Here is a 26,385-nt window from a genome sequence, read left to right as displayed (position 1 = left end):
CTGTTTCTCAGCTTTTACGCCCCCCCAAAAAAAAAGAAAAAAAAAAGAAAAAGAAAAAAGTTGAATTAATAAAGTAATCTGGGAGGATGCAAAGTTCCAAACATGGCAGTGAAGTTGACGTGGTTTGACAAGTAATCAACAAAGTAGAGAACAACAAGTAGAGAACAAGTAGAGAAACAACCAATCTCAGGACGTTTTCTCTAAATAAATACAAAGAAGTGACTTAATATTCCTACGCTAATTATTTTTACTCCAAGAGATCCAGAAATAACACATGAGTTGTACGGCTTCAGAATTACTTGCGGATCCTGAAACTGGGGTTCAGACGGGAATGCCTCTTGTTTTTGGAGTAAAATCCGTTGGTTCTTTCAAAACTCCATGACTTGGCACACCAAATATACTACACCGTATTTTCCAGACCGTAGGTTTGATTCTTAGCCTCTAGAAGCCGTTTATTCAACGTCTGCTGCAGGATTATCAAGGAAGGACTATTGATTTCTGCACCACAGCCAGCTGTCGCGACCGAGGAAAGACACTCGGGAAGCAGGTCGAGACTGATATTGGCCAGGCAAGGAGTTTGTGCTGCTTTCAAAACCACCATCGTGGTAATGAATACGCTGTTCCCGGGGTAAATATTTGAGTAGTAGGATGGGAGGGCTAGTAAGAGGCTTACCTGAGAAAAAGCGTCCATTTGTGAATTAGACAGTCCTGGAAGGCAAATATGATGCTCGGCATCAGTTGGATGTAGGAATCAAAGAATCGCTGACAGTGATTGAGCAGTTGGCTTTCGGCTACACCATCCTGCATTGCCTGGTAAACAGCCGGCCAGTAGATGGACAACTTGCAGCAGTAGTACTGGACACGGAGGAAGTTTGATAGTGATCGAATGTGATTTGTGCAATGTTGGCTAGAGTCTCTGGGGAAGCGAATGCTATCCGGCAGATAATCATACCATTCGTCTAATTGGCGTTCCAGTTCCATGGCAACTCCTGGTGCATAGGCTGACTGACCTGTTGAAGTTAGCGTCACCGCGGAGTTACACCGGTGCAGCATTCGCCGCATCGCTATCTCGGCTAGAAAGAATGACTGTGCCTGGTCTGGCCTGGTGCTGCCAGCTGAATGGGCGCTTGCGGGGGAATGGCTAGCTGGACTGGTGGACATTTCTTCGGAAGGGAATTGCCATGTATGAAGACAGTTCGGAAGCGGAACATAGTAATCAAGTTTCCAGATGTTGCTTTTGGCAACATCGAGCTGGACGCTCAGTTCACTAGGAGACCATCGTTAGCACCAGGACTAGTTATCCGTGCGAGCGACTTGCCTCTCCAGTAACAGAATCGCCCAGTACGCTCGGTAGGTTAACTCGAGCATATCGGGGTCTGTACCTTGTAAACCACTTCATGACAGTCAGCAAAGTAAGGATGAATCCGCGTAGTGTTTGTAGTACCTTTTAAAGAGGTTCTGCACCTTAAACGACGCCACCAGACAGTAATCATGAGCCTGGCAGGGTTTGAGAAGGCAAGCGTAATAGATGCTCAGGAAAATCAGGCATTGAACAGCCGCTAGAGAGCATTCCGCAACAACCGGCGGCAGTAATGAGAGAGCAGCTGTAAAGAATGAGTTCTCGCGGCCTGATGTGGGATCATGGGCCACACTGCCGATGGCAGCCACCAGAAGAACCAAACATGACTTGCACGATGGGGTGAAAGGCTCTGACAGGACCCGGAAGTACTCCTCCGAGAAGTTGGGTGGGAGCATAGGATAATAGATATGGATGCGCTCTGAAAAAGCGGCTAGCGCGCTCATGGCCTGCTGATGGGGGACGAAGAATAGCCTTGAGCCGCCGTTTGTCGAGCCCGTGAGATAGCTGGCTCTTTCGAGCCGGATGAGGGTCTGGGGGAAATCAGCCTCAAGTCCTAACACGGCCATGATGGAGCTGGTTGCCAGCAGCCGAAAGGGAGAATCTTCATGGGAGCTAAGCGCCGCATTCCCCGAGTCTTGGGCATCCTGCACGGGTCCCGGTTGCTTTGCGAGCAGACTAGTAATGTAGTCCAGGCGCTGGTTCACGATGGCCAACTCTGATTCGATCCTGGGCCGTTGTCTCAATAATCGACGCAGATATGGGGAGTGGCGTATACTTACTTGTGCGCGGGGTTTGGGGGAAGCTCCTGATAGAAGCAATCCAGCCCGCGCGCTTGGCAGGGATTGCACGCGGGTCTCAGCCCGTCGCATTTGGTCCTTTTCGACCGGCACGTGTCGCAGGCGAGAATCAATCTCTTCCGGGTCTTAGCCATACTGCCAATACTCCCTCCTGTTGTCAATTTCGTAGCGTTGCGGAGTTGCTTCAGAAGACCGCGCGCGGAGTTGCTGCATTTATGTCATCCCGCTAGGATCTGTGGGGAAGGGCAAGCCCATGGAACCCACGGGCGGAGTGTGCAGGTGATTCCACGAACATACTGATACACTGTCACACTACTCAACATTGTTGTCGACCTACGCGGAAACATGAGCAGCATCGCATCCTTTGATGGGCGGCGAATTATTAGAGCATCTTCTAGTCAATGCTTGCGATTGAAAAGGTATAAGAAATGGCCCAGCAAAGGGTATACTTTCTTCTCCCTTTCACCACCGAAATAGCAGAAACAAGCGAACCCCCTTCTTCATCTTGTCTCAACAACACCAGTTGTCATTTAGTGTCATTCAAATATGAACCCCCCCTTTGGAAACCACCTCCTCGCGGATGTTACCAGGCGCAGGACTTCCCGCAGTGCCCGGGTCTCCAGCTGGGATCAGAAGGGGCTGAACGAAGATGCCTTCGTTGTCCTGCCTGGTGAAACTATGCTGCTCGCCGATCTGGAGGGCCCGGGTGCCATCACGCATCTGTGGTTTGTCCAGACGTGCAGAAAGATTCTGGGGCCTGGGTTAATCCCCTACTCCAAGTCCGGGGTCGCCATGATGGAGATTCACAACGCGCTCGGCCTCAATTACGAAGTAAACGACCCGGACTACTATCGCAAAGTGCTTATCAAAATGTACTGGGACGATTCCGAAACGCCCAATGTGCTCGCCCCGATCGGCGATTTCTTCTGCCTGGGCCACTCTATGGCAGCGAATTTCCAGTCGCTGCCATTCACTGTGTCCGTAAAGCCCTCGGAGGAGAAGAAATTCGGCGGGGCGGCCGCCTTCAACTGCTACCTGACGATGCCGTTCAACAAGCGTGCTCGCATCGAGATCGAGAACCAGAACGACGAGGCCTACATTCAGTACTTCTACATCGACTACGAGCTGTATCCCGAGCCCCTTCACAAGGACACGCTGTACTTCCACGCCCATTGGCGCCGGGAGAACCCAACCAACGGCTGGGCCCCGTCTGGCATCCAGACAAACAGTCTGGAGACGCAGGTCAAGAACCTGGATGGCAAGGACAACTATGTCATCCTGGAAACCGAGGGCGCTGGTCAGTACATTGGCTGCAATCACTCTGTCCTCCACTTTCAGGGGACCTGGTGGGGCGAAGGGGACGATATGATCTTCATTGATGATGATACATGGCCGCCCAGTATGCATGGCACGGGAGGGGAGGACTACTTTACTCAGGGCTGGGGTATGCAGAAGAACGCCTATCCATTCTGCGGCAGCATTATCCACGAGGAAGACGTGCCTAATTGCCAGGTGAGCTATCGCTGGCATCTGGCCGATCCCGTCCGATTTGGCAAAAAGATCAAAGTCACGATGGAATCTGGCCATGCCAACCACCTTCGCGACGACTGGGCCACCACCGCCTACTGGTACCAAACATTGCCGGGTCCCAAACTCGAAATCCTGCCGGTCGAGAGTCGTCTCCCAAGGAGGCCCGAGATCCTCCCACCCGTGCCGGATGTGTCTGAGCCGGAGATTTCCAGGCTGAGTTTGGAAAAGAAAGAGATGTTGGTCCAGCATCGAGAGAGGTATGATTTATTCGTCAAGGATCGGAACGAATGGTTGGAGCGACGGGCGAAGGACTCGCGAGAACGGGCGGTGAACAATGTGCAAATCTGCAAGGATATTCGTCGACGGTTCTTAGAGAGCCTTGAGAAATAATTTAGCTACATTATACAAGAATGTGATTCCTCGCCCAAGGCAGCAAGTGCAGATCTCCTCAAGGGCATCATCCAACTTCCTAGCAGTAGACTTTGCCGAGAAAGAAACATGTTTTTCGAGAAATATCAATTTTCTACACTACGGTATCAAACTAATTTCTAGTTAGAAAGTGCGCATTTATTAACATGAGTTTAGTTGTAAACGAGTTTTAAATGGAAACGAATTTTAATTGTAAACGAATATTAGATGTAAATCCTTCTTTCTCCATGGGATTTGAGTTTCTCCCCCTCAATCTGTCCGGAAGCAGAGGCTCGGTGAGCGGAATGTAGTGAGTATATAATTTGGCTTTTGCATATTCTAGTTAAGTGAGTAAACTTCGATAACTAACTAACTTAGCAACTACATCGCTTACATAGTCTCCGTCCGGACGTTTAGCCAATAAAATAAGATTGCAAAACAAGGATTAGTCTTTCTCGCGGAGAGCGGCTGGACTCCGCGAGAAGATTTCTGATTACTCATACCCTATGCATACCCCATGAGAAATTCTGAACATCCAGATATTCTAGAAAACCCAGCACTCCGCGGCCTCACCAAGCTCGAGCCACTTCCCCGGCTTCCCCAATCTTCTGCATACATAAGGCGGGGATAGACAACATCATGGTGGCTCTGATAAACCGTCACGTCGACTTGGTAAACACCAACATTCCATGAGAATCTTCACAGCGCAGGAAATGCAGACCGCCGCCGAGATTGAGATTGAGATCGATGGGTAAGCCTCTATCTACGCCCAACGTCTGAGGGTGGAATCACTGACTTGTAGAAGGATCGACTACTCTGTGGTTGACCCGTCCCGCAGATGGCGAATGCTCACTTCGCAAAGGCGGTTTTGCTTGTGGTGTAAGTTCTCCTGCATCCCCCCCGGTGGAGGTCCCGTTTTGACAGGAGAGCTAGGTCTCTGGATATCTAGCGGGGTTGTCATGCAAGGATTCGATATTGTGGCTGGAGGTCAGCTGGCTGCTTTGCCAGAATTCCAAAGGCGATTTGGATATCCGCAGCCAGACGGTTCTTATCTGATTCCTGCTCGCTACCTTTCCGCCTGGAGCTCGATCGCTCCTGCGTGCGAAATAGTTGCTACTTTTATCTTCGCTCCACTGCTTGAGAGGTACGGACGGAAACCAGGAATTTTAGCTGCCTCCCTCATTTCCACCGCGGGTGTCATTCTCCAGCAGCTGGCAACTGATTGGCGAGTGCACCTGGCCGGTCGAGGTGTCAATGGTTCGTATGAGCTCTGATGAAGTGAGAAATATACGACTTCTGTTACTGATGCAGACTCCCCAGGTATTGCGATTGGTATTATGTTCACCATCTCTCCGCTATGGATTGGTGAAACTTGTCGGCCGGAACTTCGCGGTTTCTTCCTCTGTTTTTTCAATACTAGCATTGTCTTTGGACAGTTTGCAATGTCGGTTTGGTATTTCCCAGTCATACAGAATTACGTACCTGATCCTATTCTTAGAGCCGTGGTGGCCAGAGGTAGTAGCCATTTGGCTGGCAAATGGTGAGTTTGAGCATTTGTTCTCATCATAACCGAAACGTTGTTGAGTGACCTTGGCAGGCAATGGTGGTTACCCATAGTGGCAATGTATTTCTTTCCAGGTAGGGTCCTTATCTCTCTCCTATTTTATTTTAAGTATATCTTACCTAACCATTCTTTTTTGCCCCCTCTTCAGCTATTCTCATATCTGGTTGGTTCTTCTTCCCCGAGTCTCCATACTGGCTGGTGCGCCAGGGAAAGAACAGAGAGGCCCAGAGATCTCTCCGGACCGTCTATGGCTTCGAAAACGAGGCATTCTATGTAGCAGAAGTTCGCCGAATGGAGTCGGAAAACGGACGAGAGATTTCCACCCACGGTAACCTCACTGAGGGCTCCTACAAGTTCCTTGGCATCGATGTGTCTACCGAAGCCGAATGCTTTAATCGCACTAACCTCAAGAGAACCCTAACTGCAGTTTTTGCCGCCAGCGGACAGCAAATGATTGGAGCTACCTTTGTTATTGGCTACGCAACATATTTCTTGGAATTGATCGGAGTAAAAGATTACTTCGATGCGTCCATTGTCCTTTATGTGGTGATGTTGTTATCCAGCATACTAGCCTTCCCACTCACGGAAATCGTCGGCCGACGAACCATGATAGTGAATCCTCAGTTTTTTCTGTGCTTTGCACTTTTAATAATCGGTATTTTGGGATGCATACCAAACCCAGAGAGAGCAAGCTGGGGTATTGTTGTCCTCATATATATCTGGGCGATCGTATATCAGCTTTCCATTGGAGCCGTAGGCTTCGTGTTGGCTTCGGAAATTGCTACAGCTCGCCTGCGAAGTACTACTCAAGGCCTCGTTACCATCACCAACGCTGTGTGGGGGCTCATCATGCAGTTCACGGTCCCATACATGGTATGAACACACGCACCCCTCTCAATTCCATGTCAATGTCCTCAAAAAAAAAGGTCTGCGGTACTAACGACGCATTTGTCCTTCTCAACAGATCAATACTGATGCAGGCCACCTGGGCGGCAAAGTTGGATTCATCTTCCTCGGAACAGGTCTGATTGCAGCCATTGGAGGATGGTACCTCTATCCAGAGACAAAGGTACAGCGAGACCACACTTTAGAAATGAAGACTATTTCGATTATGACTGACGAAAATGGCCCAGGGTATTTCTTTTGAAAAGATGGACGAGCTTTACGCAAGCAACACTGCTCCTCGACACTTTAGGCGTGTCATGGCCGCGCAGGGTGAAATAACACCCCATACATGCAAGGTAGAAGGCTCCGAGCATGTAGAGGCGGTCAACTCCTCTTCGTGATGGGAGGGAGACTTTGAAGTCAGTTGAACGTTAGGTATTCTTGCGCTTTGATCTGAACTTCCACTTGCCTTGAAAGTACTGGTTCTTCTTTTCTGCTCTTTCGTTTGAAATGTGGTGCTCTTGCATTACATTCACAGTCGACTACTACACTATAGTCGGGGCCAATCGTACCATTCGTGATACAAGAGATTAGAAATATAACAATATTTTTCATGAAACTTAAAAAGGAGGACCGAGTATAATATGCTAGCATTTTACGCTAATATATGTCATTTTGACCAGGCATGGTCCCTTCTAGCGCTATTATATGCAAAATGTTCTTAATGTTCTTAATGTTCTTTGTCGGAGTGTTAGCATGATGATTGTGAATATACAAGCCTCTGACTCTTGTTGCCTTCTTACGCAGGTATAAGGACAAGGGAAGTCATAATGTTAGTCGCACTATGCCATTGCATACTGTCTCACACCTATAACCAAAATATACAATGAGAAGCGAAGATTAATCCTCTACCAAGTGTTCCCCCCAAATCATCATCGCATGGACCACCATCGATAATGACCCTGCCTAGCTGTACAAGATCTCGAATTCTCATCTTTCTACCCTTCTCGCTATGTGGTCATAGTGAAGTTTCGCGACTTTTGTCAAACTCGCATCGCTCTTCTGTCGCTTCTTTGTCTTCTTCGAATGTCTGGGCCTTGCCTGTCATTTCCATAAAGGTGACGCTTGGCTTCCAACCTAAGCTCTTTCTCGCATCCTTTACTTCGCTATAACGCTGATCGACTTCTTCCAACGTCAGTCCCTTTGTCTCATAGATCATAAAGTAACTATGCACAGGAAACAGCAAGCAAATCAACGAAGAAAATCTTGGATTGCACGTTCGCATCCCCGATGAGATCGAAACGCATCCTATCCTGGATGTCGATAAAAGCCAGACTCACCGGTATAGAATCCCCCCAAATGCTACAAATCCACGGACCAGAATTGCAGGCCACGCCTTGCCAGCACTTTCTTTGGGCTTTTCGAATAGAAACCTCATTTTTATTTTTAGAAAAGTGAAAGTTAGTTCTCGGTCTTCTTGAATGCCACAAAACCTTAATGAAAGGGGGGCGGGAGCTTGATATTTATAAGATAAAAGGATAACATAGACATATGAGAACTTCTATGTTCCAACATTGTTATCGAACACCATGCTCTAGGTGCGACTCAATCTGACTAATGAATGGTGAACCCGCGGAGGAGTGGAGAAATCTCCGCGATATTGATCATCGGAAGAGACAGAAAGGATTCGCAAATGGTTCCGAGGGAAATCCGCCCCATGTGGTTTGCTTGATGTTTGCTTGATTGAATATGCCACTTTCCTGTCTGGCTACATATATGTTGGGCATGAAATCCCTCAATATAGCGAAACATGTATCGGGTGTCATTCATCTGAGAGTTTCCATATGACAGCCTCTGTTAAAAAAAGAAAAAAACTACTAGAAAGCAGTGGTAGGCTATTCATACTCTTTGCAGATGATACTGCCTTAACCGGTCTCACTGGGTGGTTATATCTAATGAGGAGTGAGGTAACGTCAAATAATATAGAGGATATTCTTTTAACAGTGTACAAGTGACCTCATACAGCCCAAATTTGAAGGAGATGCCTGATGGAAAGTTCTCTCCTTCAGAATGGCCCCCAATTCGGCCAGCGAGGAACTGACTTCTGTCACGCTTCCAAAAAGATGAACTGCTTTTTCCAAACTCTGCCGGACTCTCGGCGAGACTATACTGAGTAGACACGGTGTCGCTGATGCTGTCAGGGCTCCCATTGAAATAGTAAACACGCTATATCAGACATTCCGTTAGCTATTGAGAAATCCCTTCTACATGTTGATGGAACAGATTACCTTGCATATAATGTCCAGAGATTGGGTTTGCAGACGCTTACAGAAATCGCCGCACTTGCAATAAAATCAACATAACTATCAAAAAAGCTCCGGCAGTGAAGAAGGAGGTCATCATCGGCCTCGCCCGTAACCGATGCCTGGTAGGCCGCCGGCCAATATATTGAAGCCCTGAATGCAAAACATTGCGTATGCAGGAATTCTGCTTGCGCTAAACCCCTAAAAGGGACGCCATCGCCGTTATCACCCCTGAGAGACAGTTCATCTGGAAGAAGATTGTACCACTCCTGCAATTGCTTCTCCAGTTCTGCTGCAATTACGGGCGCATATAAGAAGTTGACTTGAGACAACCTTCGAACAGAAGATGTGCAACGTTGAAGCATCTTCCGCATCGCAATTTCCGCTACAAAATACGACAAGTCATGGCGACGCAGAGCTTGCTCGTGTATTATCCTTTCGGTTTCATCTCCGTCAGCCCTGACTGGGCTGAGGGATGGGCGCCATATCCAGGTGTCGTAGCTGACTGGCACTGTAGTAACTGAATCCACACTCCAAATACCACTGTCGACCAGATCCAGCTGGACAGTGATCTCACTTTGAAACCCGTCAGCCAAACTATAGCTTTTCTAACGCCATATTGTTTGATAGCCAATTGTTGGAATAGGGGTCAGAACCTTTCAATCAAAACGGCAGTCCAGTAGCAGTTTCCGATAATTGTTGACCCAGGTAAATCGTTCTCGCCATCCAGGCGGCTAGGAATAGGCCATCAATATTAGACAAGAGAATGTGTTTCGCCTTCAAGTCTGGGCACTCACTTTATCAAATTATCTTGGATTTTATATGACGCTATAGCCACGAAATCATGTGCTCGACATGGCTGGGCGCGGCACAGATAGTATACGCTAAATAAAAGCAAACACTGTATGCTTCTAGTGCTGCCATCTGTCAGAACGCAGGGGAGCATGTCTTCCGCTGCTTGAATGTATATGGTTTCTGGTCGCTTCTGAGGTGCATACGCAATCGACTCATCTCTGGCCAGAGAACCTATTGCTAAAACGAGGAGAGCTAGGCAAGAATCTATGGAGGGTTGAAACGGGGTTGATACCGCTTGCAGAAATTCATCCATATAACCCACATGGAGAATCGGATACCAAACATGGATATGTTCAGCAAAAGCGTTCAAAAACCTGCGTTCCGATGGTGCTCATTGTCAGTCAATAGGCCAACCACTAAAGAGATAAGTGATTCCCTTGCCACGTACTCTAATGCCTGGGCAAAATCGATCATCACAACTTGGACACTGGACGGACGAGAGCAAGATAATTGACTTCTGCTTTCCATCTGCTCCAGTTGGACCGGTAATGATTGATCCAGCTTAAGAAGCGCCAGGAAAGACTGGTTCTTGATGATCATGATCGGGAACCCGGCCAATGGATCCTGGTCAACAAGGAGATCACATGGCGATTGCTCCTTGGCTGAGCACGCCCGTTCAGAAGCTGTGGTGTCTATGACCCCAGTTATGTGATCCAGAAGTTTCCAAATCCTGGATAACTCTACTGCGAGACTGGTATTCAGATTAGAAGCTGGGCGAGTATGGGGCTTGATGTAGCGCGCCGTGCTTCACTCACGGAGAGGGAGGGTCTGGGTTTCTTTCGTAGAAACATTCTTTGCTCCGGTGCATACAGAACGAGCATTTGGGCCGCCGACCATCACATTTTGTCCGCCTTTCTCGACAGGTATTGCAGACCAGAGGACTCCGGTGTCGCCGACCGTTCTGCGGCAAGTCGCGCTTAAGACTCATCGGCTTGTTGCGTTCATCTACGGGATTCTTTCCATTACGGAAGGTGATTATCTGTTCTGTGAGTAGCCTGTAATATCGTAACCCTTTATAGAATCATTTCAGGTGCCGAAAAAGACCAATATAGGCAAAGGAATAGAAATCAAAAACCGGCATCCCGTGCTAGATACTAGTGCTGACCGGCCGGCACGAACGCTGGCTGTCCAATTGCATATAAGGGGTGGGTTGTTTCCGTTGCCCGAATGCTTCTAAAATACGAGACCCTGCTTCTAGTGCGTTCTACTGCAGCTGGGAAACACTCTGGAAGGGAATCTTATGGCGAGGCCCTATAAAGCTTATGACGCTGTGACTGCCAAGCGAGAACAAAGAAACTCATTGTGACCAATGCCGACGCTGAAAATTCGAACCCCGCGATCCCCGGATGTTGATGGCGTACTTTGCCAGTCAAATCCCTGCATGATTCAGATTCCATACGATCAGCTATACGCAGGTGCTCCGTTATTTTTCCGTTCCTGCTAATATCAATGGAGGCCTGAATTCATGGGCGTATGCATATCCGTCTTGGCGCGTTCTATACCGGAGCATGATGGTCCGGCAAAAAGCCTCATTTCTTTTTCTTGCCTTGGCCCCTAAAGTGTATTTCACAGGCGAACGGGCCACATCAGGGGCATGTGAGATTCTTCACATGATAACGCCAAATGCCAAATGCTCGCTTAGATAGGTTAGATAACCGAACTTCTTCACTAGTAAATATTATTACAATTATTGCCTCTTTATAGGGGACTATAGCGAAACAAGGTAGGCATACTTGGAAATATTAACTTTTCTAAGATGTCTAGATACCGAAATTTTTCACCGTGGGGAATTGCTGATATAGTTAACACGCACAGGTAACTAGTTACCAATAAACAAGTGTTTTACAGCTGAACAGCAGTTTCCATCATTATATAGTACAGCACGCCTCTTTTTCATCTCCTTGTCTCTCGTACATGCTCATGCGGGTCTCCCCGGATAACGATATTCGGCTGGTGCAGAATGTACGACGCTGACTGGACTTTTCAATGGCGAGATCTCGTGGTGGACACTTTGAGGCGCACGCTCATCCGTAAACATTGAGTGGTCTCTGTAGTCTGATACACGTCCGATCGATTGTGAGCTCGTTCATCCAACGGAGCAAAGAAGGGGATAGTTGAAATATAACTAACCTAAGGGGTGCATTCCGCGTCGCAGCAACCACCGGGCACTGAGTTTGTCGAGTGCAGTCTTGAAATCGTCTAGGATAACGGTGTCGCAGAGACATTTGAAAACGAAACACAGCTAGTGATTTACTCCCATTCAGTAGGTTGCTTACAGCCCCTAAAGAAAGGAAAAAACTCCTACCTTCCAGAAGGGATTGATCCCCATAGTCGTAGTTACCCGCAACCTTCCAGTCACGCTCAAGATATCAAGAATGAGAAATACGATGGAGAGGCCCATTGATGCCAACATAAGGCCAAAGCGGGGAGATTCACGCACGAGCTCAATGATGCCAAAATTATAATGCGTCTTGACCACCCAAAAGAGATTACACGTCGTGAAGATCCACCAGGGGTCACTGGACACGCCAATATGTTAGCCCACAAGACTGGACACTGAGTGTGCATTGACACGATAAACATATTCCTCTTCATTGTGATCATACCGAAATAGTGCTTCCAATGGTCGCGTCTTCTCGTAGAAAGCAGCATCGATATTGTTGAAGTAGGCATAGTTGGCGAAAATCTCTACTGCCCAGTACGGTTGAACGATGACAACCGTCCCAATATAGACGAGTGACAACCAGCGTGCCATGAACGCCCTGTTTTTCATCCACGCGATCACATTATGCAAAGACCAGGAGATGATCAACCCAATCGCCGTTGATGCTAAATACCACCCGTACACTGGTTCGGGAGCGAAGATGAACGTTCCATGAGGCATGGCCAAGATCAACTGAAGTGACATAATTAGTTGCTGGGACTGGTGTAGTATTTCAGGTACAAAACATCTACATTACCTCTAGCAAGATCATCTTGTGCAGAAATACGCCCGATCGCATGTTTACATAGGTGATCGCAGCCATGATGACCAGGGCACCCGTCATTAGACCCTGCGACCAGGACTCCAGGATGAGAGCGGCAGGATCATCGACTGGTCGAGAAACGTCTCTCTTGACGAGCAAGGACGCATGATCCAAAACATTTGGGTTTGAATAGATATTAGAATCATCCATAATGCTAGATGGTACGTACCATAAAATCCAGATCTTGAATGTAGTTCTTCACCCCGTGGGGTTGAGCTTCTGCCCTTGCATCTCATTTATTATTTCATCATGCTATGACCTCGAGGGAGTGGTCCATGCTTTTCTCCTCAATCTCTCCGTACTGGAAACCCTGGAGAAGGAAGGATTATCAGCAACGGTCAGGTGAATAAACACAACAAAAAAGCTATTATTGGTAGGGATAGGGATCGTCAATGTCAGCCTCGCGGAGAGGAGGGCTATTCCGCGAAGACCTGGCCAATCAGACTCAAACAAAAACTTAGTTGGCCGTAAATCGCGAGGATACATTATTCATCAGACCTCGCTTAAATATTGTACGATACGCTTCATGGAGCCACACAGTTCGATTAAGAAAGAAAAAGCACTTTCAAACAGGTCAGAGCATTTATATCAGCCGACCACTCCCAGATGACAGGGCAAACTGGAATAGGATATACTACTTAGATTAAGATTCGATTAATTTGTAGTGCCCATGGGTGCCCAACGATCCACCTCCTTCGCTTGCGAGCAATGCCGGGAGCGCAAAAGAAGATGTGACAAAGCCAGGCCTAAGTGCTCGTCTTGCATCGTTCTGGATGTGGAGTGTTTCTATAAACCGGCCTCAGATTCTCAGCCGTCACAGTCAGTCCTTTCATAGTGCTCTTCCGTTTCACTATCTTGTCTGGATTAATCATATTATAGCAGACTAGTGCAAGAACTTTCCAACATTCGAGAAAGGTTGGATTATATCGCACCATTAGTTAAAGACCTCGGGGATCCGCCTACATTCTGGAAACACGCCCCGGATCCTCAACCACAAGCTCCCCCCATCACCATTAAGTCCCAATTCCTAATGCAGGTGGTCGGATTGCGATTAGACTTTCCGGCTTTCGTTTTTCAGCTAGAAACCGCCACACCGTATATTCCCAAGGCTTCCGTGGAGCATAAGCTGCTCAGACTGTCCGAGGAAAAAGTCAACGCGTATGTTTCTTATCAATCAGCAATTAAAGTAAAAAAAAAGAAAGTCTCTAAGTGCGTCTCACCGATAGGGTTATACGCATATTCACAGAGGAGGTTCACGTGTGGTACCCCATCCTCCATCCGGACATCACCAATCACTTCTTTGAGACGAACAGCTCATGCTTCCCACCTTCAACCAAATCCTGCTTATGTCTCCTCGTCGCATCAATCGCGTTTATACTGAGGAAGGCACAGTCAGAGTCTATCCATTTTGAAGCTGCCTTGTCGATGGTTCCCATAGTGCTCCAAGAGGATAGTGTGGTCAGCATTCAGTGTTTAATTCTCTTGAGTATATACTTTGCCTGTCGAGTGCAGCCACGGCAATCCTACGATTATATCCGAATAGCATCCTTCCGTATGCACTCTCTCCTTAGAAGGTATGTTTCTCATCTCAGTAACAATGAAGGAAGACGCGGCCTTGTGTGGCGAAATATACACACCATATGCAGCTAACTTGCAGCTAGAGAAGTCTTTTCGGAGAAGTCGACAGATTGGCAACTGGTAAAGCGCATATATTGGGCAATATACATGATAAAAAGGTCTGCCGGTGATTGTTTTCCCTTCGCAGCCCTGAAATATACCTAACGATAAAGCCAGTGAGACTTCGATGCATTTAAACTTATCTACAGCGTACCATCCGCCACGGCCTGGTGGCTCTTATGCCCCTATTCCCTTGCCCACCAATGACAAGTCTTGGGACATCCTCGCTGAATCAAGCCCGTATAGCTCATGCTTGACTCTGTCACCAGATTCTCCTTGTCAATTGCAGCATTATCCCCTCGACTTTCCCAAAGAACTCCACTTACAACAATTGTTAGACAAGTGCATGGACTCGGCGACAGGAAATTCATACCCTATCCACCCAACTAGTATGTCCTCCACGGAGTACAGCCTCAGTTTGCAACAGTTATTGGATTCTCTGCCACCCATACCGCCGTTCAGGGCGACTTCAATGCCCCAGGAGATATCCACTCGCCACCAGCACGTTACTCTTCTCCGAGCGAAATATCACGCATATGAAATCTCCAGCTACTGGCCGGCGATATATCGTGCCATTGTCCTTAAATTTTCTGACTCAGAGCTACTACCTTACGGTCCACTCTTCGTTGAATCGATCGTAAGCTTCTTGGGGACAGCCAATGTCGCCGTTCGTGTATGTATCCCGAAGTCCTGGTCACTTTGTGCAAGGTATGTGTGTGTGAAATCACAGCAATTCTTTTTTATTTATTTATTTGTATGCCAATTCTAACGTATTGCATCTGAACAGCCTCTTTATCGTGTCCATGGTAGCTATTTGGACAGTAGACAATCTGCGCCTCCAAAGCCTGTTTCTACCTAGGCTCTGGGAACATCTCAAAGATACCTTGGATACTCTTAAGCAATTTAGTGAGCTTAGCCCGTCAGTGAAATACATGGTAGAAGTGCTAGAGAACAGGTTGCAGGAGAGTGACATCCTGTAAATCATCATGGTTGTATTATTCTTGACTAATTAATAAGAGGAAAAGATGAGATGAAATTATTTTCGAAATGTATGGGAATTTTTAGCCGAATCTAAGAAGGACACTGCCTAGTGTTTCAGAAGCCATCTGGCCCTATAAATGGAAGGTAAGCAAAGCCGGTTTTCTTTACAAAGACATCATTTTCTATGAGAAGAACTAAAAACTGAGACCTATTGCTACAGGCTCAAATATGACGGTAGACAAGCTCCTTCCCATTATGTCACAGCTAGTCCTCCACAGGGAAAAGTTGGGTTGGGAGCATTATGAGTCCTATTAGGGAGTGTAGGGCTGCATTTCCTAGTTTTCTGTCGTACAACCCAACTCCTATGTCCAAGTAGAACGTACTTTGCTTATGTGAAGCTGGACATTGTTGGTGCTCCCCCCAGTAGAGAAAAGCTTCGCATACGTGGCATTGTCAGAAGGAAAGATTTGGGCTGTCATTGTGGTTTGTCCTTGATCCCCAAAGACCTCCACGCTTGACCAATCCACAAAGATATGTAAGGTTACAGTGTTATTTGTGGCTGGGGAAAGAGGAGCATAGTAGACACTTGCGAATGTGCTGTCGAATGAGACATCTCCCGATTTCGTTCGATCGATGAACACCTGCTGGGTGGCGAAGTCATATCCTACTCGTGTCTGTTGACTCAAATCCTCAGAGGCTCGAACAATGATTCCAAACTCCGAGCTTCCCTTGGTTGCTGGCTCCCTGCTGGAGAAAGTTAACTGGATGTCGACTGCTTTCCCGATCTCACCCAGGTTGTGGACACCAGTCACGGAATGGAATGTTGATATGCTTCCACCCTTGGTAATAGCTTTCCAGCTTTCTTTGGGCTCTTGAACCACTGCTATCTTCTGATCGATTGTTTTCAACGAAAGTTGACGAGGAATGGTCATTGCACTACGCCAAGGGTCCGTTGGTATGGTTGACCCGTACTGCCAGTTATTCATCCAGGAGATGATCGTCCGCTGATCCTGGGGAGGCCATTGTAACCTTGAGCGGCGTAGAAGTCTGGACCCCAGTCCAGCCAGTTTGCGTTGTTATTCGTGGCGGGAGAGTTGGCAAAAGAGATTTCGTCGACGGTAATATGGCCCCAGCCCCCGGTAGCGAGATCAATAATCTCAATCGTGGCGGTTTGATTTTGGAAGGCCCTAACATCCCAGCTTTGCCAGGTAAGTTGTTCACTATTGGATCCAGTTGTAGCGTACACAATACCACCGTCAATCTTCAGGCGAATCGCAGTTTGGTTAATACTGTTCCCTCCTCCGATGAGGAAGTTTATATACTTGTACGAGATTTTGAAGGAAGGGGATGTCAGGGTTCCTGTAGTCGAATCCCCCTTTAAGAATGTGTTCACCAGCTGCTTTCCGAGGAAGCCTGTCACCGGATTCTGTCCAGCCAAGGTACCAGCCACGGGGGAGGTACCGACCAAGTCGCCGGTAGCTACCCATCCACGATCGGCAAAGGAACGGTTTCCCTCGAAATCTTCAAAGATGAAACTACCGTCCGGGGGACCCCCACCATGAATACTGTTCAAGTCCGGCGTAAATGTGGTCCCGTTAAAGTCACCCACAAAGTACTGAATTCCCGAACCCACAGTCCCAGGAGGGCCACCAGGATTGAGACCAACAATGGCAACCCATTTGACCTTTGATTCATCTCCATCGATAGACAGTGGGAAAAGATTCGGACACTCCCACACACCTCCAACAGCATTGAAAGGTCCAAACTCACTCTGCAAGCTCCATTGCTTGAGATTCGCAGATGTATATATGAGCAGCTTATGAAGTTTTGCAAGACTGATAACAGCCACCCATTTTTTAATAGGTTGATACCAAAAGATATTGGGGTCCCGGAAGTCAAGATACTGGTCCTGGTACGGAGCAGGCGGATCTAAGATGATAGGGTTCCCCTCATCATAGGTAGTCCACGTTGCCCCATGATCGAGACTATAGGCAATAGACTGCGCTTGCTGTTGGTCTCGAACCTGCTTCCCACTTGGCAAGACTTGCTGTGACGGGTACTAAATAGAAAGCTATGTCAGTTCGTCGAGCTGCCAACCCCGATCACGACACTCACATAGGATGTATACATAGCGACCCATGGCGCGTGTCCCTTGCTACGGAAGCCACTGGTATTGTGTTCGTCGATGACGACACTTCCAGAGAAAAACATTTCGGTAATATTATTGGGATATCCACGCGCGAGAAGAGCAACAGGCTGCTCCTTCCAATGAGTAAGATCCCTACTGGTGGCATGGCCCCAAGACATCGCTCCCCAGGTGTTGCCGCCTGGATTGTACTGGTAATACATATGGTAGGTACCATCAGCATACACCAGACCATTGGGGTCATTAATCCAGTTTCGCGCCGGGGTGTAATGGTATTGAGGACGATAAAGTTCCGTATATGATTCATTCGATGGGGCCGCCTCGACCTGGGAGACAAATGCCCCCAGAAGAAGGGCCTTCAACATGTCGAACTTCATCGGTTGTAAATTCGGGATCAGAAGTGTTTGTATAGACAAGAAATATATGGAATTATGATTTGGCTGCTCTAAGGAAGCGGATATTGCCTCTTGTTTATAATTGCCTTCTGGGGAAGGACTCCCAATTTAGAGATGAAATGAGGAAGCGCCGTCACCTCCGTTATGATCACGCCACTGTGGAGAGAGTTTTTTTTTTTTGTTTTTGAGAGACTGAGGATATTCTAAGCGAGAAATATAGTAATTTCCGATGATGTAGATCCCCTTGAGAGTTGTCTCTCATGTTAACGAGCAGAACAAAATTAATTGCTCTTGGCTTGCGCAACACGATGGGGGATTCCGCGGAGCATATCTGAGTCTCCGCGATATCGCAAATTCCGAATGCCCTCCGCGATGCATTATCCCACACTTTTACCCCATACTTTCAACCCGTGGGGATTATTTTGCAACTTGAAGCGGAGATTAATCGGTATCGCCTTCCTATTTACTTTACCGAAGCGTGTTTTTCTCCCTTCGGCGTTTCAAAATCCTAATACTTTGGCCATAACAATAGAGATATGAAGAACCAATACATATTTCTATGGTCAGATTTGCGCTTCAGATCGTCGAGATCGTCGTTAGAAGTCTGAAACTGGAAGAGAGATATTGGGCATTACCCTGGCAATGTATATATATATTTGCTGCACGCCGTCGACCGTAGAGAGTATGTTACTCTCCATTCCCCATCTACACTTTCCACTTGAACAAGCCCAGAGTTACGAAGGAAAACTTTATATCCCAAATCATGCTTTCCCGAAGAATTATCATTACAATAAAAGCCATTTCATTAGTTTGGGCCCTCGTTGGGCCGGCGGTAGCGGATGACTATCGCCCAGCCTTTCACTTCTGCCCGGCTGAGAACTGGATGAACGAGCCTAATGGGCTGATTCAGATCAATTCAACTTGGCACTTATTTTATCAGGCTGACCCAACGGCAAATGTTTGGGGTAACGAGTGCTGGGGCCATGCAACCAGCTCCGACCTAGTCCACTGGGATCATCTCCCCGTCGCCATTCCAGTTGAGAATGGGATTCAATCCTTCACTGGTACCTCTTATTACGATTCCAATAATACATCTGGCTTAGGCACGTCTGCCAATCCGCCGTACCTGGCATTTTTCACTGGTTATACCGCTTCAAATGGAACACAAGACCAGCGCCTTGCTTCCAGCACGGATCTCGGAAATACCTGGGTTAAGTTTCCTGGCAACCCAATCATAAGTGCAGCTCAGGAAGCCCCTCATGATACAAGCGGAGGCCTCGAGAGTCGTGACCCTAAAGTATTCTTTCATGTTCCGTCAGGGAAATGGGTTATGGTCCTTGCGCATGGAGGTCAGGACAAACTGACATTCTGGACGTCTTTAGACGCCAAAAGCTGGACATGGGTGAGCGATCTAGCATCATCCCAGATTGAGGGATTCCCATCTGATGCCACTGGATGGGAAGTGCCAGATATGTTTCAACTTCCCATTGAAGGCACTAATGAAACCACTTGGGTGTTAGTTTTCACACCAGCTCAGGGGTCCCCCCTGGTGGCAATGGTGTCGTGGCGCTGACGGGTTCCTTTGACGGAAAAACTTTCGTGGCTGATTCTGTCGACTCTTCAACATTATGGTTAGACTATGGACGCGATTTCGATGGTGCTATGAGTTGGGAAAACGTACCTGCATCAGATGGTAGGCGCATTATCGCTGCCGTGATGAATAGTTACGGCTCGAGTCCTCCTACGACTACATGGAAAGGGTTGCTGTCCTTTCCCCGGACGTTAACCCTCAAGCAAATCGGGTCCAAGCGATACTTCCTTCAGCAGCCAGTCACCGAGTTAAGTAAAATCGATAGCAGTCTCGCAAGCATTCAGAACCAAACTATTACGCCAAACCAAACGTTGCTTTCATCAGTTCATGGAACGAGCTTGGATATTCGGGTTGCTTTTCAAATTGATTCAGGTGCCACCCTGTCACTAGCAGTCCGCCAGGGGGGATCGGAGCAGACGGTCATCCGATATTCCCAGTCGAACGCGACGCTCTCCGTTGATCGAACGGCGAGTGGAGACATCTCCTATGATCCAGCAGCGGGGGGTGTTCATAGTGCGCAACTGGCACAGGACAACACTGGGCTAGTTCACATCTGGGTGTTAGTCGACACCTGCTCCGTGGAAGTGTTTGGCGGGCAAGGAGAAGCAGTTATATCAGACCTTATATTCCCTAGTAATTCTTCTGACGGCTTATCGTTGAGGGTGACTGGAGGGACCGCCACATTGCAGTCTGTGGAGGTGTACTCCGTTTCAGTTTGATTGAGATATTCTGTGGTCGTTGGCAGCTGTAGGCCCAGGATTTTGGACAGGTGTTTCTTTTCTGAATAACTATCCTGCTGCAATACGCTGCACTTCGGTGCTCCGTAATGTATTAGATATTTCTTGTTTATTTTGAATTGTGGAATTAGTGTCATCTAACATGGATTTGACCAGTTTCCAGTGAATAACACGCGCTCTATACCATGAAACCCAAGCTGCTCTTCTTTATAGCAACGAATCCAGTAACACAACAGCTTCTCAATTCTGATCAGAGGCCAGCGCAGTCTGTGCCGGTTTGGGGCTCTACCAGTGGATTGGTATTATTTAGAAAGCTGACTTCAAGTTTAGGTAGGGCTGTCAGCCGTTTACGATTATACCCTGTGTAAAATAGAACAACTGTCGAGATGCTAAATTCCAGTGTTATTTACATACCCACTACCTATTTATGATTTAAATTTTAATGAGGCTCAATATGGACGTTAAAATTTTATCCCTTAGCTGAATTTCTTGCTTTCAGATACTATTTGCACGATGCTTGCTGCGCTTGATTTCTGATCATAATTCTGATTTACTGTAGCAATTACGTATAGGAAAATTTGCTGACATGTTTAATTCCAATACAAAGGAAAATATGATGTAGCTTGATATTCATTTCACACAAGTGTGGAGATACGAAAGGAAACAAATCTACACTTGAGCAACAACACAATATCTTGTCCACAGAGAGAATAATGGCTGTCAGCTCAATTTGGAAAACAAATATTGAGACATCTTCCCGACGCCTAACCTAACTGTGAGCACCTCACCCCCACAAACGCATGAACATCGTTCCATTGCTAGTAAAGCCAGCTCAAAGTGAAATCGATCGCACGTTGACTGATTCCAATACCACGTTGCCTCCACTAGTAGCCAAAGAGAGGCTGTCTGAAGAGATATCGGGGAATATCAAATCAGATATCACCACCTCGCCTTGTCCGCCATAAACCTCAAGGGAGCATTCATCAACCAATACTCGTAATTGCACTTGCCCATTTGCATCAGCCTGGAGAGTGGCAGTGTGGATACCGCCAGCGGCAGGATCATATGAGATGTTTCCACTTGCATTTCGATCCACTGAAAGCTGCTGGTTAGACTGCACGTATTTAATTACGGTTTGTTGAGATCCCCCCTTTCGAACGGAGAGGGATAGTGTAGACCCTGGGGCAGGAATAAAAGTCATACTAATATCCAACGACCTAGAATGGACGTTGGAGAGAACCGTTTGTCCAGGTGCAAGGGTCTGGTTTGTGATACTCGCAACTGAGTTACTGATCGCATCAAGTTCGCCCACGGGCTGTTGGAGGAATTGCAATTTGCTATTGACCTGCTTGAGTTTCAAAGTTCGAGGGAATGAAAGCATACCTTTCCAGGTATTGGTTGGAGGGTTAGTGCCGTAGCTGTTCATAACTGCAGCAAGAATCCTGCGCCCGTCTGAAACAGGTACGTTTTCCCAACTCATGGCACCATCCCAGTCACGGCCGTAATCAAGCCATAACGTGGTTGGGTCAACAGGGTCTGCGGAAAATACAGAGCCATTAAAAGACCCAGTAAGTGCAAAGACCCCATTACCACCGGCAGGAGATCCACTGGCAGGAGTCACAATCAACACCCATTTCGTTTGCGTAGTACCATCGATCTGGAGTTGGAAAAAGTCTGGCACTTCCCATCCGTTGATTCCACCTGGAAATCCTACGATATTGCTGGCAGTAAAGTCACTTCTCCACGTCCAAGACTTTGCATCTGGAGATGTCCAGATTGAAACTTTATCTTGTCCCCCTGTGCGAGAATCATGACCCAACTGCTCGTGGGGCCGTGATAGAATACCTTTGGATCCCTTATTTCTAGACCTTTGGTTATATCATATGGTGCCTCTTGGCTTTGCGGTATAATCGGATTGCCTTGGTATTTTGTCCAAGTCACTCCCTGGTCCAAGCTATACGCAAGTCTTTGATCTTGCACCCCACTTGAGGGGAAGTAGCCGGTGAAGAAGGCAAGGTACGGCGGGTTTGATGATGTTCCAAGACCTGAAAGATTCGATACGTCAAAGTATGAAGTTCCTGTGAAAGCCTGTATGCCATCTGCACTCGAGATTGCAACTGGTTTATAATTCCAGGACACAAGGTCAGTGGTAGTGGCATGACCCCAGCTTAAGTTGCCCCAAAAGTTTCCGGTTGGATTATGTTGATAGAAAAGGTGCCAGGTAGAGCCAATTTTGATCAGTCCGTTGGGCTCATTCATCCAGTTCTCATCCGGAACGAAGTGGTAAACGGGACGAAAGTCGTAGGGAGCTGTGGACGAAGGGAGAATGCTGGTGGTGGTGCTTGTGGCGGTAATTAGGGTTGTGGCAGTACTGGTAAAAGTTGAGCTCGCACTGATACCAGTACTTGATTGAGTGGGCGGATCAAAAGCAGAACCAAGGACCTCTGCATTAATGGTGACACCATCTGTATTTCCTCCTGTGGAGAAGAGTAGGACATCAACACCATTGACGCTCGGAAATATTTGAGCGGATAGTGTAACCTCCCCTTCGCCTCCAAAGACTTCAATCGAGGAGCAGTCAAGAAGAATGCGTATTGTAAATTCACCGTTACTGGCGGGCTCCAAAGGCGCATAGTAAGTATTGGGAAATGTCCCGTCAAAGGAAACATCTCCGGATTTTGTTCGATCAACAAAGAGCTCCCTCGTGCTGAAGTCATAGCCAATTCGTGTTTGTTGTGTTAAGTCAGAAGTTGCCCCAAGGATGATACCAAACTGAGACGAAGATGCCACCGAGGCTCTGTCCGAAAAGTTCACTGTAATATCGAGTGTTTCCCCAGAAAGTTGTACGAGCTGATTGCCTTCAGCTACTGTACCGATACTGTTGGAGTATGTTGTCGCCTGCAGGCTGGTCCAATTCGCCGTAGGTTGCTGGATTAATGTTGGCCTGCCGTTGATTGTCCTAAGCGAAAGCTGCCGAGGAATTGACAACATGCCCCGCCATGGAGAAGTAGGGATCGAGCTCGCATATTGCCAATTGTTCATCCATGCAATACTGATTCTATTTGTGGATGGCAATCCATTGAATGGTGCTGCAGCATAGAAATCTGGCCCCCAATCCATCCAGCTGGTCCCGTATGGCTCGGATGATGAGTTTGAGAAGGAAATTTCATCAATCAGAATGTGCCCCCAACCAGCGGTGCTAAGATCAATGATCTCGATGGAGGCAGTTTGCCCAATCAAGTCCGTAACATCCCAGCTTTTTGGTATAAGCATTTCTGCATCAGCGCCTGTTGCAGTGCGTACAACCTGACCTTGGACCATTAGGTTGATGCATTCCACGCCAGGTGCGTTACCACCGCCGATGAGAAAGTTTATTACTGTCTCGGTTATGGTAAAAGATGGGGAGGTGAGTGTTCCAGTAGTAGCATCTCCGTTCAAGAATGTGTTGACGAAATTCCCCATGTAACCAGTCACAACCTGTTGTCCCGCAAGTGTGCCCTGAGCTGGCCCTTGGCCAACCAAATCTCCAGTAGCAATCCAGCCAAGGTCCGCAAAGCTGCTAGTACTATTGAAATCGAAAACATCGCTGCTGCTTGGGGGGTTGTTGGTGCCTGTATTACCGGTGAAGGTAATCTGATCGATTAATATATGTCCCCAACCACCTGTTGCCTGATCGACGATCTCAAGTACAGCAGTTTGGCCCATGAAAGCACTTACATCCCAGGTCTGGGGCAGGAGATTTTCGGCATTGAGACCTGTGCTGGTTCGTACAGGCTGGTTCTGTCCTTGAATTATCAAGTTGATGCATTCCGTGCCCGGCGCGTTTCCACCACCGATAAGAAAGTTTATATTCGGATGCGATATTGTGAAAGGAGGAGACGTGAGTGTGCCGATCGTAGAGTCTCCGTTTATAAATGTATTAACAAGACAACATCCGGAATATCCAGTGACAGTTTGTTGCCCCGCAAGGGTCCCTCGAGCTGGTGCCGCCCCAACCAAACCCCCAGTGGCAACCCAGCCTCGAGAAGCATAGTCACCGGCACCTTCGAAATCTTGAAAGGTTATGTTTGCAATTGCAGTTGATGAGGCAGAGGCGGTGCTTACGGAGGTACTGGTGGATGTGGAGGTCGGAGACGGAGTGTTGGAGTCCGCAACGAATGCTGTTCCATTGAAGCTTCCCACAATGTATTGCATACCTGACCCGGTCACTCCGGGAGGTCCGCCAGGGTTGAGTCCGATTTGCGCAACCCACTTGGGATTGGCCTCATTTCCGTCAAGAGCAAGTGGAAAAATGCTAGGACACTCCCAAACACCTCCTACTGCATTCATAGGGCCAAATTCGCTGGTATAAGTCCAGTCCTTAAGGTTTGGGGAGGTGTAAATAAGTAACTTGTGGAGTTGGGCCAGTGAAATCACTGAAATCCACTTCTGGCTGTCTTCGTGCCAGAAGACGAATGGATCTCGAAAATTTTGCCATTGGTCTGCGTATGGAGCAGGCGGATTGAGAAGGACAGGATTGGCAGTGTCGTAAGTAGTCCATGTCAAGCCTTCGTCCAAACTATAGGCAATCGACTGCGCTTGCTGTCCACCGTTGACTGACTTCCCGCTGGGTAAATTCATGGACCCAGGGTACTAGACGAAAAAACAAAAGCATTAGAGTGGCCACCTGAGAGGGCTTCATATACTCACGTAGGAAGTATACATTGCAACGAATGGTACAGTTCCATTAGTAGCAAAGCCGCTCGTGTTCTGGGTATCGGCGACTGCAGAGCCAGAGAAAAACATTTCAGAGATGGCACCAGGGTAGCCACGAGCTAGGAGAGCGATAGGCTGATGCTCCCAGTGCGTCAGATCATCACTAGTAGCATGTCCCCAGGACATAGCTCCCCAGGTACTTCCTCCGGGATTATACTGGTAGTATAGATGGTAGACGCCATTGTAATACAAAAGACCATTTGGATCATTCATCCAGTTTTGAGCTGGTGTAAAATGATACTGAGGGCGGTAGAGCTCATTGTAGCTTTGAGCGAATGCTTGTTGGAATAAAGAAAGCCCAATAGTCAAGGCCAGGGCAAGCAGAAAGGCCATCGCAAAGGGGTGAATTCGGATTCCTTGAAAAATCACCGATGTTTCGAAGAGACAGACAAAGAGGTTTTTAGGACGCGGCGCAGCACTGGCTTTATACTATTTTTGGTCGGCAGTTTTATATTGGCAAGTTATATTACCTGGAGGCTAACATAAATTCCTCCTTGTAACCACCCTCTTCTCTACTAATTAGTATTATAAATGTATTCTCTCAACCCCACGTTGAAATTTAACCAGCTAGAATTCCGTCGGAGTGAAAACATACTCCGTAGATTCCTGCAGCGAAGAATATGACTAGACTTTGCATGTTACATCGGGCGTGAAACTCAATTATGGATACTAGAAGAAATTAATACGAAGGACGGGTTAGTATAGCTTCAAGCAATTGTATATGAGTCACCAGGTGTGCCTATTTCGTGAAAAGCAGCAGCACAGTCAAGTTAGGGCTACCTCACCAACAGCTCCGTAAATTCCTTCCTCCAGAAACGAGGAAGAAGCTCGCGGAGGTCGCAAGCCACAGCGATAGTCAACCCAAATAGATAGTTAAACACACTACGCACTCGCATCACCTGACTTACAGGAGGTGGATACCGTATAACAGACTAGAAGACAAGTCAGCCTAATGCTAATCCTACTTTACTATTACTTATATTAGTAGATAGAATATAGGATACAGATTAGTAATTTAGTATAGCTCTAAGTAAGTATATAAGACTAATAATTAATAGACTGGTGGAAATATCTAAACTTATATGGAATTCTCTATTATTTCCATGCTTTTAATTCCCCAGTTCCTATGATCAAGTTGATGATATTAAGTTTTAACTAGGGAGCAACCTGTGTACCTTCAAGCACCCAAATATCCAAAGGTCGCTAAGGCTTGCATTTGATGAAAAGGCTGTGTGATAAAGTGTATGTAACTATAAAAGTGAAGAACCCCTATAAATCCATGTTAAATTGGTGGCGCCGGATTCCTGAGACTTCATGTGTAATACTGCATATATATGCCGGCCTAATAAGGAGTACTGGACTAATCAGGGTGAAC

At 47.3% G+C, this 26,385-nt stretch overlaps 9 protein-coding genes across 9 annotated transcripts; 4 read left to right on the top strand and 5 right to left on the bottom strand.

The window, feature by feature from the left end:
* Positions 1–59: 59 nt before the first annotated feature.
* BGW36DRAFT_385790 (putative C6 transcription factor) lies at positions 60–2,329 on the bottom strand. Its single transcript, XM_046216958.1, has 5 exons — positions 2,140–2,329; positions 1,445–2,086; positions 1,319–1,393; positions 674–1,267; positions 60–617 (listed from the first exon to the last, which is right to left on the bottom strand). Exons 1-5 carry the CDS (start codon positions 2,289–2,291, stop codon positions 401–403), a joined length of 1,680 nt encoding a protein of 559 aa, XP_046068942.1. The 5' UTR covers positions 2,292–2,329; the 3' UTR covers positions 60–400.
* A 376-nt stretch (positions 2,330–2,705) lies between these two features.
* Positions 2,706–4,078, top strand: BGW36DRAFT_385788 (uncharacterized protein; the record flags this gene model as incomplete). Its single annotated transcript, XM_046216957.1, has 1 exon — positions 2,706–4,078. The coding sequence occupies exon 1, from the start codon at positions 2,836–2,838 to the stop codon at positions 4,075–4,077; it is 1,242 nt and encodes a 413-aa protein (XP_046068941.1). The 5' UTR covers positions 2,706–2,835.
* An 855-nt stretch (positions 4,079–4,933) lies between these two features.
* Positions 4,934–6,945, top strand: BGW36DRAFT_301674 (putative MFS alpha-glucoside transporter; the record flags this gene model as incomplete). The annotated part of the gene is made up of 8 exons (XM_046211710.1): positions 4,934–4,974; positions 5,045–5,352; positions 5,416–5,539; positions 5,594–5,635; positions 5,693–5,733; positions 5,808–6,532; positions 6,624–6,728; positions 6,793–6,945. 8 exons carry the CDS (start codon positions 4,934–4,936, stop codon positions 6,943–6,945), a joined length of 1,539 nt encoding a protein of 512 aa, XP_046068940.1.
* Positions 6,946–8,135: 1,190 nt separating this feature from the next.
* BGW36DRAFT_385783 (uncharacterized protein) lies at positions 8,136–10,752 on the bottom strand. The gene is made up of 6 exons (XM_046216956.1): positions 10,458–10,752; positions 10,091–10,393; positions 9,645–10,016; positions 9,504–9,581; positions 8,833–9,423; positions 8,136–8,770 (listed from the first exon to the last, which is right to left on the bottom strand). The coding sequence occupies exons 1-6, from the start codon at positions 10,628–10,630 to the stop codon at positions 8,542–8,544; spliced, it is 1,746 nt and encodes a 581-aa protein (XP_046068939.1). The 5' UTR covers positions 10,631–10,752; the 3' UTR covers positions 8,136–8,541.
* A 1,075-nt stretch (positions 10,753–11,827) lies between these two features.
* Positions 11,828–12,878, bottom strand: BGW36DRAFT_301741 (uncharacterized protein; the record flags this gene model as incomplete). The annotated part of the gene is made up of 4 exons (XM_046211719.1): positions 11,828–11,944; positions 12,008–12,221; positions 12,309–12,598; positions 12,663–12,878. The coding sequence occupies 4 exons, from the start codon at positions 12,876–12,878 to the stop codon at positions 11,828–11,830; spliced, it is 837 nt and encodes a 278-aa protein (XP_046068938.1).
* A 520-nt stretch (positions 12,879–13,398) lies between these two features.
* BGW36DRAFT_399801 (uncharacterized protein) lies at positions 13,399–15,385 on the top strand (the record flags this gene model as incomplete). Its single annotated transcript, XM_046218563.1, has 5 exons — positions 13,399–13,547; positions 13,611–13,886; positions 13,955–14,302; positions 14,523–15,113; positions 15,193–15,385. The coding sequence occupies 5 exons, from the start codon at positions 13,399–13,401 to the stop codon at positions 15,383–15,385; spliced, it is 1,557 nt and encodes a 518-aa protein (XP_046068937.1).
* A 234-nt stretch (positions 15,386–15,619) lies between these two features.
* Positions 15,620–17,585, bottom strand: BGW36DRAFT_385775 (glycosyl hydrolase). The gene is made up of 3 exons (XM_046216955.1): positions 17,502–17,585; positions 16,504–17,445; positions 15,620–16,396 (listed from the first exon to the last, which is right to left on the bottom strand). Exons 1-3 carry the CDS (start codon positions 17,514–17,516, stop codon positions 15,749–15,751), a joined length of 1,605 nt encoding a protein of 534 aa, XP_046068936.1. The 5' UTR covers positions 17,517–17,585; the 3' UTR covers positions 15,620–15,748.
* A 1,105-nt stretch (positions 17,586–18,690) lies between these two features.
* On the top strand, positions 18,691–20,237 carry BGW36DRAFT_419138 (putative inulinase; the record flags this gene model as incomplete). The annotated part of the gene is made up of 2 exons (XM_046219444.1): positions 18,691–19,400; positions 19,460–20,237. The coding sequence occupies 2 exons, from the start codon at positions 18,691–18,693 to the stop codon at positions 20,235–20,237; spliced, it is 1,488 nt and encodes a 495-aa protein (XP_046068935.1).
* An 850-nt stretch (positions 20,238–21,087) lies between these two features.
* BGW36DRAFT_436913 (glycosyl hydrolase family protein) lies at positions 21,088–25,343 on the bottom strand (the record flags this gene model as incomplete). Its single annotated transcript, XM_046221456.1, has 3 exons — positions 21,088–22,052; positions 22,076–24,887; positions 24,945–25,343. 3 exons carry the CDS (start codon positions 25,341–25,343, stop codon positions 21,088–21,090), a joined length of 4,176 nt encoding a protein of 1,391 aa, XP_046068934.1.
* Between the last annotated feature and the right edge of the window lie 1,042 nt (positions 25,344–26,385).

This window comes from Talaromyces proteolyticus, assembly GCF_021365285.1.
Source record: "Talaromyces proteolyticus strain PMI_201 chromosome Unknown BGW36scaffold_10, whole genome shotgun sequence".
NCBI classification, from domain to species: Eukaryota; Fungi; Ascomycota; class Eurotiomycetes; order Eurotiales; family Trichocomaceae; genus Talaromyces; species Talaromyces proteolyticus.
This window is presented reverse-complemented; position numbering and strand designations above follow the sequence as displayed.